Here is a 15,710-nt window from a genome sequence, read left to right on the forward strand (position 1 = left end):
TAGTATAGTTCGAAACCAAGAAATGTGATGCCTCCAGCATTGTTCTTTCTCAAGATTGCTGTGGCTCTTTGGATTCTGTTGTGGTTACATACACATTTGGGGATTTCCCCCCCATTTTTGTAAAAAAAAAAAAAATGCAATTCTTTGTGTGGGGGTGGTCCAAGTGCTTGAGCCCCAGGTTTGTGTTCAGGGATCCCCAGTGGTGTCTTACTACAGGTAGTTGCTGGTGGATCTTCTTGTCAAAGAGACAGATTGGGAATGACTTATGTCACCATCCTGATCATATCACTCCTAATCCGTAGAGAATAATTTTAAAAATCCAAGTAAATTATTCTGTAGTGAGTGAGACCTCAGCAGTCTCGTTCATTTCCTGGGTCCGACAGAAGTTGCCTGACCTCGTCCCAAGCAGACTTGGTGAGAAAATGCGTATCGAGGGGAGCGGGACACGGTCTGTTGTTAAAGACTAACCCTGCAGCATCACAGGCACCAGAAGGCAGGGGCGTTAGCTTACAGAATCCACAAGTTATCGACTGAACTTTTAAGAAACTGTTTTTTGCATGAGTAGCTACGGGTCAACATAATTTTGGGATTCAGCTGTATGTTTGAGTACTTTTGTGTGAAGAACCTCCCTGTGTGCTTCTGGGAGAGAAGATTTCATCTCGCTGCGGAGACGGTTTACAGAAGGAAGAGAACAGTCAGGGAGGCATGTTCTGCATTACTCGCCAGAGCCTGCCACGAACCACAGCAAGGGCGTCATCAGATAAGAAGGCCACAGATTTTGAAGAAATGGTGGCTTCTCTGGGTGTTCTCCAGTATATCCCTCGTGACAGCCCGCAGGGGATTGTGTAAAACAAGGCACGCCGGCGTGCGGACTGTGTTAGGGGAATCGTACTTGGTCTTTCCTGCCTTCTTTCCAGCCCCTGTTGGAGTTCGGGCATCCAGCAAACGCATCCGCGCGTGCGTGTTTAGAAACCCGTCCTGGTTCCCACCGCGTGCCCTAGTCCTGCAGAGGTGCTTTCCTGCTCCTGCCCTCCCTGTAGTGCATCTTGTGTGAGTGACGCGTTTACATGCTTCAAAGGTGCTGACGTCTGCAGCACACCTGAAGAGCACTTCGTTTTCAAAGGGCTCGGGAGGGTGAGGAGCCCTCGGTGCTGGCTGGTCACTGTGACTATCTAGACTTCCTGCATTCAACCCAAATTCTTACTTGGCAGTGTAGTATTTTATCTACACGATTATCACGAAGAAATGGTGATACGTTTCCAAATAAAATAGATGCATTTTATAAGTAAAAAAAAAAGAAAAAGAAAAACAACAGTATTTTTATTTTCGATCTATTACTTGAGTATTTCTTCAGGACAAGGGCTAACAGTGATTACATGTCATGAAATTCTCCAGGGGTTACTAACACTCTTATAAACATATTCATAAAATAGCTCATTATTGTTTTCATTACAAAATTATTTTGTCTTCCCGCGTAATGAAAGATGCACTTTTTCTAAACCTACCCACCCCATCCTGGATCCTAGGTCAGTCAGTAGCTGGAAAGTGTTTCATGAGTGCGCAAGAGCATTCGAAATGTGGAGAGGAGCAAGTACAGATCCCAAAACCTTGTGTAAATACCAACTTCTGGGGCATTCATTAAAAATAATTTTGAAGAGGGTCCCCCGGCTGGCTCTGTCAGTAGAGTGGGTCACTCTCAATCCCAGGGTTGTAAGTCTGAGTTCCTTGCTGGGTGTAGAGATTACTTCAAAATAAAATCTTCAATTAAACAAAAATGAAGTTAAATAAACTAAATAATTCTGAAGAGCATCTACTGTGCATTGGCCATTTGGATCACTACTGGAGTTTTACTGGTCCCTACGATAGGCCTCCCAGAGCTTACAGGAGAGCACGGAAGAGAAATGAAATGCAGCGTCACAGTGGTACCGTGGGGAAGAGCGATGCAGGCTGAGCCTGGCTGCAGGCCATCCCGGCGTAAGTGCCATTGAAAGGGGACTGTCACCGGTGAATGGAACTGGAGACAGGAAAGGCAGGTGGCACCATGTTTGCAGCAGGTGAGGAAGGCTGAGGGAAGAGTGACATCAGTTACAGAAAGAACGTGTAGCCTGGACGGTGGATTGCAAGGAGGGGCCTGAGGAAAGATGACCCAGAGGTGTCAGCAGTGTTCGGGTCATGCCTGGCTTCCTACAGAAACAAGAAGAGTTCGGATTAACGATGGAGATGGCCAGAGGCATTTCAAACAAAGGTGGCCACCACCAGCTCTGAGGGGTAGAAACGTTATTTTGGCTGCAGCATGGAACGTGGAGTGAAGAGCCAGAGTGGGCAGCGGTGATGGTGGGCACGGACAGTCAATGGGCGATGATCCTTGGCATGCGTGGGAATGCAGCTGACATCGCAGACACGACTTTGTGTGGGGTCTTCGGGGCCTGGGAGGTGGGCTCACGTTACCCATAAGGGTCAGTGTACGTTCTTCAAGGTGGTCCTAGAACAATGTTTTTAGTAAAATTTATCAATCATGGGAAAGCCAAGATCTATGGTTCATATTTTTTGCCAGATTCTAAATTTAAGACTTCAGAATGTTACAAAAATATAAAAGCAGAAGGAACATGAACGATTATCCAATCCTATCACCTTTGTTTCTCAATGAGATTAAATAATGTACTTAGTGTTTTAAAGCTGGCTTCTGCTACAACTGAAATAAAAATTAGCTTCACCCGTGAAGATAGTGTACTTACACGTGGTTGTGGACCTTCCTTATTTCAAAGCTAAAGAACTCTTGCTGATCCCTTACACTGCACTTCCGGATCTTTGAGAACCATAAAGTCATCTGGAAGCACGCGGAAGGAAACATGTCCATCGCATCAGAGATAGTTGTAGTAAATAAATTGAATGTTTAGAATGCCTCTATTATAAATGTTTTCAGCACATGCTGCTCTTGATAAAAGCAATAGCAGAATTTTAATAATACAGGTTTTACCGGAATTTCTTAAACCCTGAAGTGAATTCTTCAGAATGCATGAAAAGAGGGCACAATTGTAATTACCGACGGAAATTAGTATCTCTCTGCTCACTGTTCCTCTATGACCCTGACTGAGCAATAAGCTGAGGAAGTGTGAGGGAGCATTTGGAGTGTCCGTCTCGGAGGGCCCGGCCTCAGTAGTCCCTGGAAGGATGGGGTGCGCTGACAGTGGGGACACGCAGGCAGTAGGAAGCACAGGGCCGGGGATGGGGGGCAGATCTCTGCTTTTCTCTCCAGAGGAGATGGCACACACAAGGGCAGGCTGACGACCGCTGTCCAGGGCAGACAGGACAGCTGGGTGGACCTCAGGAGACTCCCTAAGTGACAGGATAGGTTGAAGAACCAGAGAATTTAGAAGGAGAAAACACACACGTGTGCCATCCTCATCAGCACGATGTTTTGTGATGCTGATCAGCAAGTGTGGCAGCCTCCTGTGGCCATGGACCTCCTGACTCTGTGACAGACCCCTCTCCAATAGGCTCCATGGGGACACAGCGCTCATCTCTGCTGTCAAGATGGACTAGACCATGGTGGGCAGTAACACTGTAAACCATCCACCTCAGCTTTCCTGGGACTGATGGTTCTTGGCCCTCGGGCTGAACGTTGGTGAGTTGTAGACAACAGACCAAAACACAGGTCATTTTCACCCAGCTGATCCATACCTCTTCCAATACCCTCCTGTGCCAAACTGCTGGTCCAGGAAACTTTCCCTGTCTCAAAAGCTAGGGAAGGAAAGGGTCAAGTCTGGGTCCTACACAGAGCAGCAGGAAGCATTAGCTACAACAACTTGCCTGACAACGAGCGCATTGGCCCCTCTCCCATGTCCTGAGGAAGGACTTGTTATCACCAGAAGCTTCCAGAAGCTCCACTGTCATCTCCTTGTGTGCTCACTACTCCTCCTTCCCATTCAACTCCAACAATACCGAACCCAAGAAGACCCCCTGTCTTCTATCCTTCCATTCTTGTCCTCATATAGTCAGAAAGTTGATGGACTAAGAATTGTATACTACCAAAATCAGAGAATACTTTTCCTTTTGGGCTTCATAAAAATAATTTTTCACTGAAATATAAACAATACTCTCAGGAGTATTTTTAGGAAATATTTATGAACAGGAAGGAAGCTACAGTTGTAGCTTCTCCCTTTTGAAAATTCTCAGGATCTGCTGGTGGCATAATTCTGAAGACAAAAGTCAGCTGGAAAAACTTTGCAGAGACCATAAAAGCAACCTGATCCCAACCAAGTGAAAGGCTCATGACTTCTACAATCAGTTGACATCATGGGCATCACAAATCTATAAATATTGTCTCTTTTATTCGTGCCCTTTTTTTAGCTTGCCTGGGCTGCCGCGACAGAGTGCCGTTCGTCAGGGAGCTTACATTTATTTCCTGAGAGTCCTGGAGGCTACAAGTCCAAGGCCAAAGTGCCGGCAGGTTTGATTTCTCCGGAGACCTCTCTCCCTGGCTTGCAGATAGCAGTCTTCTGCCTGTATCTTCCCATGGCTAATGTCTGTCCCCTCCTCTTCTTAGAAGGACAGCAGTCCTGTTGAATGAAAGCCTACCGCGATGACCTCATTTCACCTTCCTGCTTTCCATCCAAACCCAGCCTCCAAATACAGTCGCAGTCAGGATTAGGACTTCAACATGAATTATTGGGGAAGGGGGTAGAGGTCGGGGTTATAATGCATTCTATAATGACTCTGAATAAATTGATAAGCATTTAATTCGATATTGTGTTCCCAGATAATTACTTGCTATGCAGATATCCTGTGTGGCCAACTCAGGCCAGAGCCATATGCTTGGATAAAATGACATTAGCTTATAAGATGAAACGTCTAACAAGAACACATGCCTGGGCGGATGATATGCCAACTCTGAAGAGCTGACCTAATGAGATACCCATGGGCCATGCCAAGATTCTTAGGAGAAGCAGTTTTGGGTCTGCTCTCTTGCATGGATGATTGGATAATCAAGTGTCCAAATGTTGTGCCTAATTGTAGAGCAAAGTTAAAAAAAAATGGCCTGGAAAATGTTTAAATTATTCATAGCCAAATGCCCATTTCAATCACAAAATAATCTTTGTAAGCTAAGCCCGAGTTATTTATCTCAGTAGATGTAATAAAGATCGAGTGTTCATCTTTGGTATTCTATAGGAAGTAATATTTGGCCGTATTTAGTGCAGAAGGTAACCATCCCGTATCTATCTTAGTAAAGCAGATATAGGGCATTTATCTCTAACAAGGGTGACTTCCTATCTCGGAGAAAAACTGGCTGGGAAACACACTTGGAAGAATTAGTGAGTTTATATTCTAGGGCTGCCAGCTCTAAGCGTGTGGAATGCTATGAAAAATGGTGCCTTTCGTTGGTACAGCTAATCTCCTTAGGAGAAAGTTGGTAACAGGGCAAGTAATTTATTAAGCCTATTCCCTAGTTTCTAAAATTAAAATTGCTTTTTCCCCCTTGAATATGCACCTCTTTCTCTTCTTTATGGCCAGCCATCCAAATGTGCTTTCCAGCCCGTGGAATTACAGATCAAATGGAAGTTAGCCAGTTAAAATGTACCTGTAAATTGCCACCTACTCCAACAAACGCCATGGATCTCCTTGATTTCTATGGCAAAATGAAGAAAAAATCATGAAGGACCCAAATGATTTTGATTCATTATATCCTATTGCATTTTCTTATTTTTCTTTTACCTAATTTTTCATTTTAGATATACTCACATTTACTTTCTTTTAGAGGCCACTCATTTTTTTTTATCATAATGTTAGTCGCCGTACAGTAGTACATCATTAGTATTTAAAGTAGTGTTCCATGATTCGTTGTTTGCATATAAGACCCAGCGCTCCAAAATGGGCAAGGCAAGAAATAACAAATGTTGGAGAGGTTGTAGAGAAAGGGGAACCCTCTTACACTGTTGGTGGGAGTGCAAGTTGGTGTAGCCACTTTGGAAAACAGTGTGGAGATTCCTCAGAAAGTTAAAAATAGAGCGTCCCTATGACCTTGCAATTGCCCTCCTGGGTATTTACCCCAAAGATATAGATGGAGTGAAAAGAAGGGGCCCCTACACCCCAATGTTCATAGCAGCGATGTCCACAACAGCCAAACTGTGGAAGGAGCTGAGATGCCCTTCAACAGATGAATGGATAAAGAAGATGTGGTCCATATACAGAATGGAATATTTCTCAGCCATCAGAAAGGACGAATACCCAACTTTTGTAGCAACATGGACGGAACTGGAAGAGATGATGCTGAGTGAAATAAGTCAAGCAAAGAAAGTCAACTATCATGTGGTTTTACTTTTACTTTTATTTGCCTTAATTATTATCTCCCCAAGTATTCCCCAAATAATTTTTAAAATGTATTTCTATTTATTTTTCCTGAAAACTAAACACAAGCTAACAAAATATTTAAACACTGTCCTGGTAAAAAGTGCCAAACATATTAATGTCCGCTTGATGTTTGCGAAGTGATTTTTTTTTTTCCCATTGAGATGATAATTTTGGTAAGAATTACCTACGTAATTCAGTTTTTAGTTTTGCTAACGTTTTGTGGAAGATGTTGTGGCTTATTTAAGCAAGTACCGTTTATTAAGAGAAATGAAACTATTTTCCCTTGTTTTCTTCACGGTGGAGTCTCCTATCACATTTCCTGGCTCTTTCAGGTAAGAATGGACAGGTGACCTGCCAGACACAGAGGAATGAGTAGAAATCATTAGATATGACCTTGGTTTTGGTTTGTTTGTTTGTTTTTCTTGTTTTGGTTTGGTTTTTGTCTTTAAAAGAGAAAACCTGCCCTTGTGGGAAACCTTGACTCTCCACTTCCTTCTGCCTTGAGACCCAGCAGCCACTTTGTACCCTAAAAACGTCAGCCAGCATGTCCGGGGGTGGCAGGTGGCAAGGGAGTGTGTGGGGTCAGCCCGTCTGCGTCTCTGCACTTCCAACCTCTGGGTACATGAGGAACATGAAATACCTCATTGATTTCAGTCAGTGCTCATTGGCCCTCTTTGTTCCTAGCAGCCAAAGGCAATCCTAATAAAAAGAAATTCACAATACTTAGCGGCACTTTTATTCCGACCTATAAAAAAGAGAATATTTTGGCTTGCAAGATGACCTAGCAGTTTTTGTGTATGGGTATGATTTATGGGTAGATTTGTTGCACACGTTGGATCAGTTCCATGTGATTTTTTTAAATAGACAAATATAATACATGCACTTTGGTGTTTCTCTTTATGCATAAATCTTTGCTTTAGTCCAGACTAAGGACCATTATCAGGAAAGGACTCCAGTTTCCCCTTTGACAGCACACATGCTCTGTGCTTATTTATGAAATATGTATTAGCAGAGGTTAGTCTAATGCAGTCTTTCTTTTCTTTTTTTCCTTTTTGGACTTTCCGTATCTGCATTCTGGTGCTGACGTGCGCTAGGCAGGAACAAGCGTGCTGCTAGAGAGGAAGGGGGAGATCCTGGCTGCCTACTGTCCCCTCCCTGCTGTTCCCTGAAATGGTCCGCCCATGAGGTGCTGCTGCTCAGTGGAATCCTGTATTTCCTCCTGAAAACCACAGCCTCTCGTCCTTTCCCCCCCAGTAGGAAACGCCTCCTGTCCTGCTGGGCAGCTGCTCTGCTTCCCCAGGCGGGACATTCACAGGGCAGCTAAAGGCCTCCCTGGGAAACACTAGGACTTGTGACTGGGAGGGGTCTCTGTGACGCTGACCTGTAGGCAAGTCTGGGAACCACTGACTGTAGGCAATCAGAATGCAGAGGCCAAAGCAAAAGAGGGGCCCATTCAAAACTTTGCTAGAATTAAGAATGCTTCCTTCCTTTAAGATGCAATAGTTCATGTGTCAAGCTCAAAGCTTAGCTAGGAAAGCCAGCTTTCCTAGTTACAAGAAAAAATAGTTCAGAGCATCATTATAATTCTCAGATCCTGCCTTCTATGGTGATAATGTATAGGTAGTGCTGTGAGGGGCAGCTTTGCCCGAAGTTTGAAAGGTAAGGGCTTTTTCTTTTCTTTCGGATTTGTTCCATTTTGAAACCAGGGGCCAGTAATGCTGAGTGTTGGGTTAGATGGTAGACATTAACGTCGCAAAGTAGAATGTGTCCTGAGGAGCATCTCATTATGGCTGAAGGGAGCGTGGTGGTCACTGAGTCTGGCTGTCCCTGAGTTCCGGCAGCTCCCCTGGGTTCTGCTCTTGGCCGAGTTGCTCCGGACCCAGCAGTGTGATCATCACTGATCTGGCTTCAACACGACCTTTCTTTTGCATGACCCATAAGGTAAACATGCAGGGCTGACCACAAAACATGTAAAAGTTCAGAGTACAGTTTCCTTCTGGCGGCTTATTTTTACTTTAAAGAGATTTGATTCATAGCTCTAACTTCAGAATGTCTTCACAATGACAGACGTCTCACCGAGAGTGCTGTGATGCTCCCCCATCAGTCTGCCCAAAGTACTAGATTAGAGACCTCTTGAAGGTCATCAATTATTCCTGGTCCTGTTACCTTGGCACACAGGATGTGCTCCACAAATAATTTTGGAAGAGTATCAAAGAGAATAAGGGATCCAAGTTCCCATGAATATGGAATGAAAGATCTGCAACTTGAACCTGAATTCTCTGGGCAGCTTCCTTTCCTGTAACCCATGTTGCCCACCAAGTATATACACATGGGTTGATAGAGGTTAAAATCTTCATGATCATTTGGGATTAGCGTTCTTGGCAATTTTACAATAGACTGAGAAACGATTACTTGTCCCGTGTGGTTTCTCTAGCTCTTACAGCATCTTCATAATACAGTGCAATGAAAGAACGGTGACCTAGTCAAGGTCTAGAAGTTTGTGTTGCCTGGTCCTTGACCCCCTCATTGTTTTCCTGTTTTGCTTATCTCCTCCTTTATCACCAGACTCTAATCACACTTTGTTTCTAGCTGTTGGTCCGCCCTGCCACATGGATCCCTCATTCATCCCTTGTCTTAGATCACTCACTCTGTATACCGCATTCTGCTTTCTTATGCTCATGGGCGTGCCCTCCCTTCTCCTCTGGGCTCAAATGTGAATTTCAGAGACCATCCCTGGGTGTTTCACCTGAAACAGAGAACCCTTCCCCTCTGCATTCCCTCTTACCCTGCTTTCTCTGTCTTCAGTGCATTTATCACTATCGGATATATCTTATATTACTGGTTTATTTTCTGCTAACTATCCTAAGCTACAAACTTCAGAAGACCGGTGACTTGGTCAGTTCTTTTTCTTCTTAGACCGTACAGTTAGAACAGTTGATGTACTGTGCTCAAAAATATTAGTCACAGACTGAAAAATTGGGCAAAGGCTAGTAACTCTTTGCTAGGGGAAAAAAAAAAAAATCAGCAGCTTGTGTTATAGCTGGAAACTGTACGTAAGCCTGGTCAGACATTTCAGAAGTTCCTTTAAAGAACAAAACAGTACCAACCATCCACTTTATTTCAGACACTATTTTTCGTACTAGCAAATACAAAGAAAGATATGGATTAGTCATCACTCTGGAAAAATTTTCAGTGCCATGGGGTAGGGAGACAGGTTCACAACTAAAATCAGTCCTGACTGGATTCCCTCTGAAACCTCTACAAAAAAGCTACCTGTCATTTCTGGAACAGGAAGCAAAATCTGGGCCATGGTAAGTGGAAGTGGCTTTAGTGAAGGGGGTGCCATGACAGAAAAGGTGGTGTCTTCGATGGGAGTGGGAGGGACCAGAACGGAAAAAAGCTCGGGAGCATGAGAGATCATGGATGTTGAGCCGCCTTTGGCTTGAGTGCAAGAACCCTTCATGGAGTGGGAGAAATTTAGGTTGAAGACATGCAAAGTATTTGGAAAACACATGCTGCTGTGTGCTACTTGGTCTTTTATGACATGCAGGCACCTAACAGGTCTACCTACAGGTACGCTCTTGTGTGGTGCTGGAAGAAGACAGGACATCCTCTAGAATGCTGAGGAGAACATTCAGAAGTGAGAGCCAAAGCCACTGAGGTCCCAATATGTCAGAAAGTTGTATGGATAGCATTCGTGAAGGGACACAAAGCCAAGACATTTAGTTAGGCAAAGGAACCCAAGGGAAGTTAGTTATGACTAAAACATGTGTTCGTGTATCTGGGCTTCTGCTGCCCTGTGCTAGGGTCATGACATGGGCAAAGACAGTACAAGAGGAATAATCAGCCAGGTCTGCGTTAGGTCTGCACCACACCTCAGGTGAGTGTTGGAGAGCAGCCACGGTTTCATGGTTCAAGAGGCTTGTATTGAATTGAACACGATTGCCTTTTGTGGATCAGAACTTGCCAGATAACTCATAAGACCATAGCACGCATCTTACTCTTTCTCGTGATCTTTCTCAGAAATTTACCTCCCAGTTTTCCATGTTAATCTGGTTACACCCCTCTCTTTTCCAGTATCTAGTCCAAAGTGATATCGCATTATGCAAACATTTCATTCTCTCCAGAAAGACCACATGAACATGCCTCAAATTCGCCTGACCAGGCTGCCTGGTCAGTCTCACTATTTGCTCCCCGTCGTCTAATACCGATAGGCCACTGAAAACAAAAATGCTCAGTACATCAAAAGAGCACATCGTGGATCGAATTACTCATTTATTATGTAAACATTTACAGGCATAATATATCTAATAAAAATAAAATGTATTAGAGATGAATGGTAAATATGCAATGTCAAATGTACTTACTATAAATGCTTTAGATCAGTTCTTTGTCATTCAAAAATAAACAGTTCATAAAATCCAGAAGAATTAATTACTATGATAATTGATAAAGAAATAATGTTATTTAGTACTTTTAAAGGTCACTGTCAAAGAAAAAGAAAAGTGTGTCAACAGGAACATTACGGAGCCCCCAGTAGACTGTTAAACGTCTCTTCCCGCTGAATGGACAGTCCTAGATGGGCAGGGAGGAAACAATCACAGCTGGGGCTTTTCTTTAGGCCCTAATTATCAAATCGCATTTCTAGACTGATAATTTGGAAGAGATATTTTGACCAACTTTTTTTTTTTTTCCCTGTCTCTAGGGGCTTCGATCTTTCAGATGATAGCAAATTCTAGTATTATTTAAAAATCAGAATCTCAGGGTCATCTTTGAGTCATCTCTGAGATCTCTGAGTCATCATCTCAGACATTTAGTTGATAGCAAAATTTGATAATTCCTACGTGCTGATACCAGACACCGTGCTGCCTGGTTGCTGGTCATAGTTGATGCAGAGCACCTAATGATAGGTGTGTCGGATGGATAGCAGGTTGTGTTCCAGGCCAGCAGGGTCCTCGCATCTGGACACGGGGACATCAGCATCATTGGTGGAAACAGTATTCTCTTGGCTCTCAGCATGAGGGGCAGATCTGTTGTCATCTATATCCACATCGTGGGTCAAACAACAGACATTTTATGTCTGAGCACTCTGTAGTCAGTAGTTCTCAGACTCCGTTAATGTAGAGAACGGCGTCATCCCACTTGCCAGATTTGATCTTGTAAGAGGACATTATGAATTTTAGCATCATGGAGGCAGAACGAACTTCGAGAAGTCTAAGGCTTACTAACAGTCATAGTAACAGCTAATATTTTGAGCCCTGTATGCGGTGTTCTGTATGTGAATTACTTAAGTCCCTCAGATGTCCTTGGAGGTAGGAAGAGGTCGCTGAGGATGTATAAATGAGACTTGGAAAGACTAATTGCTCATGGTGGCCAGACGAAGGCCAGGAGGCTCAACACCAAGTCTAGCTTCCTGACACCTGAACTCAGCGCCATGTCCGTTGCCAGAAATGTGGAGTGCCCAGCCCCCTAACCAGCTGGGAGGCCATGCCACATGCAGCCTCTTTTCTGTTAGAAACCATTGATGTGAATTGCCTTTTTTAAATGGGGAAAACATAAAACTTTGTTCAAGGCATCCCAAGTATTAAATTCAAGCAAATCCACTTCTAGATCTGTTCAAGCAAAGGCCATCAACTTGAACTCCAAGGTCTATCCTTAAGTAAACATGTTCTCTGGTGCGTTCTTTAGCTTGTGTTACATGCAGGAACACTTTTGTTCTTCTGGAATCATTAGCGTAAGGGTCGCCTTCTTTATCTGATAGCCTATCCGGTTAACAGAGCGCACGGAACCTGTTACCCAACACCTGCTTTTGTTTCTTTTGCTATCTGCCTAAGAAAGCAGATGTGATGATACCCGTCTATTGAAAATCTTGATGCCATTGTGATATCAACTGGTTGATCTCACTTCCCCTCCACCCACGAGCTCCAACCACACTGGGTTGGTGTCTCTGGAGCAGGGGCTGATTTCAGATTTCCTTCAGGGCTGAGTTATACTTTCTGTTTCCTCCCTCATCCATTATTCTGTAATCCTTTGAACATCTTCATTTTGCTTCAAATCACCTATGGTGACCAGAAATCATATACATTTAAAGAATTTTATTGTTCCCTTCATACAATGTAAGCACCATGAGTGGGAGAATTGTGTCTTGTTTGCTCAGTAACCTCATTATGTAGGACACAGTCTGACACATAGCTGGCCCTCCAAACATATTTTTTATATGAATCCACAAGAAGCATTTTTCTTAATACGTTCTGTGTGGTTAGCATTTAAGACAGAGCAAATGTTGAAATGTATGGATGGTTTTGGTGCATTTGTGTCCGTCCTGTTCTAAGGCAAAGGGGCTTGACTTGGCATAGTTTCTTCCTGGCTGAAGACCATTAATTTATCCATTTTGTTTCATAAATGGGTTTTAACATTAAGGGGAAGAATATTCAAATGGATTTATTGATTTAAATACGCAGTAGTGAATGAACAATCTTACTTGTATTCTTTACATCTAAGAACAGATCGATTCAGACACACTTGGTCTTTGCATTTCCATTGCAGAAATCCTGGACAGCAGGTAGGGGGTGCCTGGGCCAGGAACACGTACCTATAAATCCCGACATTCCTGTTGCCAACACATCTGCGTGGCCATTTGTCTCCCTTAGAAGTCAATAAATTCAGTACCTTTTCTCAAGTTAAATCATGTTTCCACCCCCAGGGTTTTGTAATTAAATACTGGATGACATGAACATCCTTTTGAAACTTTTAACAAAAGCTGAGTCTAAACCAGCAAAAAGTAACTTGCTCACTTTCTCAATTGTTTAAAAAAAAGTTCACTGTGTATTTTTTCCACAGTTCATTTTTCTTTCCCGTTTTCAGAAATTGAAAAGGGAGGCTGTGGGGACCCTGGGGTTCCCGCCTACGGGAAGCGGACTGGCAACAGCTTCCTCCATGGGGACACGCTGACATTCGAGTGCCAGGCGGCCTTCGAGCTGGTGGGAGAGCGCGTGATCACATGCCAGCAGAACAACCAGTGGTCTGGCAACAAGCCCAGCTGTGTATGTGAGTACTGTGCTAGCCAGGGCTGTTCTTTCTGTCCTGCGACTGCCAGGCAGGGGGAGAGGGAGGGAAAGGGGCAGGTGCACCTCGGAAGGGGAAGCATTCAGAACCTTTGGGGAGTGCTTCATTGACCAAACAAAGCGTGGGTGTTCTTGTGCACCAACTTCCCTGCTTCACTCTCGCCGGTAAAGCTAATCCATGCTATGGCTCCGTCTCCTACATAACTTGTAGCTGAGATCTCTCTGCCAGCAAGAATGGACCATGCACAGAGGAGCCTTGCCTCCTTCTAGAGCTTCTGAAGTGGGAGGGTCTGAGACACCCACTGGCAATGGACCTGATGGCTTTGATAATGTCTAACTCAGAAACACCAGTTGTGAGTGTGGGGGACTTCAGCTTATGGTGCCCTCCTAAGTACAGGGTTTTAACAAATAGAAACAAAGTACTTCATGGTGATTTAAAAGAAAGTTTTTTTTTTTGTAACTGAATGTAGCATGTAACTAATGTAGCATTTTTTGTGACTCAATGTAACATGTCACCTGAAAGACAAATAGGGACTTGTGTGGATAGAAAAGCGAAGCCACACCCTAGAAATAATCCAACAGGTGCCCTCTCAGCATGTGTGTGTGTGTGTATGTAAACTGATTTTAAGTACATGCTCTTAAAAAGGTAAATGTTCCAAGAGATTTTTATATTGTCCACCCAGTATATGGTCTGATTTTTTTTATTGTTACCCGATAACTAATAATACATAAATAACTTGAAAAAAATGCATTTTAAAGGCAAACATAAAATATAAAGAGAAAAGGTATCCAAGAAGACTAAACAGAACCAATATTATTTCTGGAAATTGCTCGAGACACAGACATAACTTATCATATTAGTGTTTGCTCTTCTGAAGGCAGAAAGTTATAACTAGAAATTCTAATATTTGCTCTAGGTTTCCATGACCTCAGCTCAGATCATTTTGGAGTCAAGCTTATACTCGATTACGTGTGGGCTCTGGTTGTGGTGTGTGCCACGAAATATTCTATTTACAGTTTAGGGAGCGAAGGGATATCATGATGTAGAATTACCGATGCAAAAGCGGTTGGACGGTCCTAGCTCTGCAGGTGTGGGTGCCTTCAGAGGAGGCTGCCGTCGGTCAGCGCCACGTGGCCGGCTGTTTGGCCGTGTGCAAAGTGGTACGAACACGTGTCTGTGTCTTCACAGTTTCCTGCTTCTTCAACTTCACCGCGTCGTCCGGAGTTATTCTCTCGCCCAATTACCCCGAGGAGTACGGCAACAACATGAACTGTGTCTGGCTGATCATTTCTGAACCAGGAAGCAGAATTCACCTCATCTTTAACGATTTCGACGTGGAACCGCAGTTTGATTTCCTTGCGATCAAAGATGACGGCATTTCTGATATCACCGTCCTGGGCACCTTCTCGGGTCACGAGGTCCCCTCCCAGCTGGCCAGCAGCGGGCACATAGTCCGCTTGGAGTTCCAGTCCGACCACTCCACGACCGGCAGGGGCTTCAACATCACTTACACCAGTAAGCAAGCCTCCCCCGCACCACTTCTAGGCCCCATTTATTTAAATGGCTTGTGGGGTCCAGGCTGACACTCTGTAAGGTAATGGGAGTAACACAATTAGACAGCGTTGTCCCACCAGCCTAGGGGCATCACTCCATTTGGGCTGGTGTCTCTGTCAGCCTTAGAGTAGGGTTAGCGCTCATGTTCCTTTTTCCTTTCTCTCATTTTCCTCCCTCCCCGCCCCTCCCACTTTCTACACCTGTTTCCACCCACCCATCCATCCACACATCCTGCATTCAAAGAAATCGTGCAGTAAAAAGGATTGAGGCGTTTGGGGTCTGGAGCCATGGATTAGAACACCAGCACTTGCTATACTTAGTGAGTTTTGGTTAGAGGGCACTTTTCTTTGTCTCAGGGTCCTCATTTGCAAACCAGATTGGATTTAAGAACATCCACTTCAGTGCATTGTTAAGGGAGTGTAATGTAATAATGTTAAAGGTGAGTTATAAATCACAATTTACTGGTTGCCAACTTCTCTTAGACACTGTGCTTAGGTGTGCCAGTAATTATTTCATTTAATATTGCAGTAACACTGTGATACAGGCTCGGCGTTCCTCACCTGTAAATTAAAATATCTAACCAGATCGTCAGAATGTCTGCCGAAGGGCAGAAAAAAACACACGAGCCAGGGTTCTAACCCAGATGTGTCTGAATCAAAATCCCTTCCAGCCCCTGCCATATTTCTGTTTTTTCTTAATCCATGTGAAAAGTGCTTTCAAACTGGGAAATGCCGTGTAGATGA

General features: G+C 43.9%; 1 protein-coding gene across 2 annotated transcripts in view; it reads left to right on the plus strand.

Annotated features, from left to right (window-relative positions):
* The window catches only part of CSMD1 (CUB and Sushi multiple domains 1), a 1,951,187-nt gene that overhangs the window by 1,550,441 nt on the left and 385,036 nt on the right, over positions 1-15,710 (plus strand). For both annotated transcript variants that reach the window (XM_045086171.1, XM_045086170.1), the window contains 2 exons: positions 13,213-13,395; positions 14,602-14,928. In XM_045086171.1, coding sequence (XP_044942106.1) covers positions 13,213-13,395; positions 14,602-14,928 — 510 coding nt within the window. The remainder of the gene's footprint in view (positions 1-13,212; positions 13,396-14,601; positions 14,929-15,710) is intronic.

The sequence above is a fragment of the Mustela putorius genome, unplaced genomic scaffold (assembly GCF_011764305.1).
Source record: "Mustela putorius furo isolate JIRA1106 unplaced genomic scaffold, ASM1176430v1.1 tig00000905_pilon_pilon_pilon, whole genome shotgun sequence".
Classification (NCBI taxonomy): domain Eukaryota; kingdom Metazoa; phylum Chordata; class Mammalia; order Carnivora; family Mustelidae; genus Mustela; species Mustela putorius.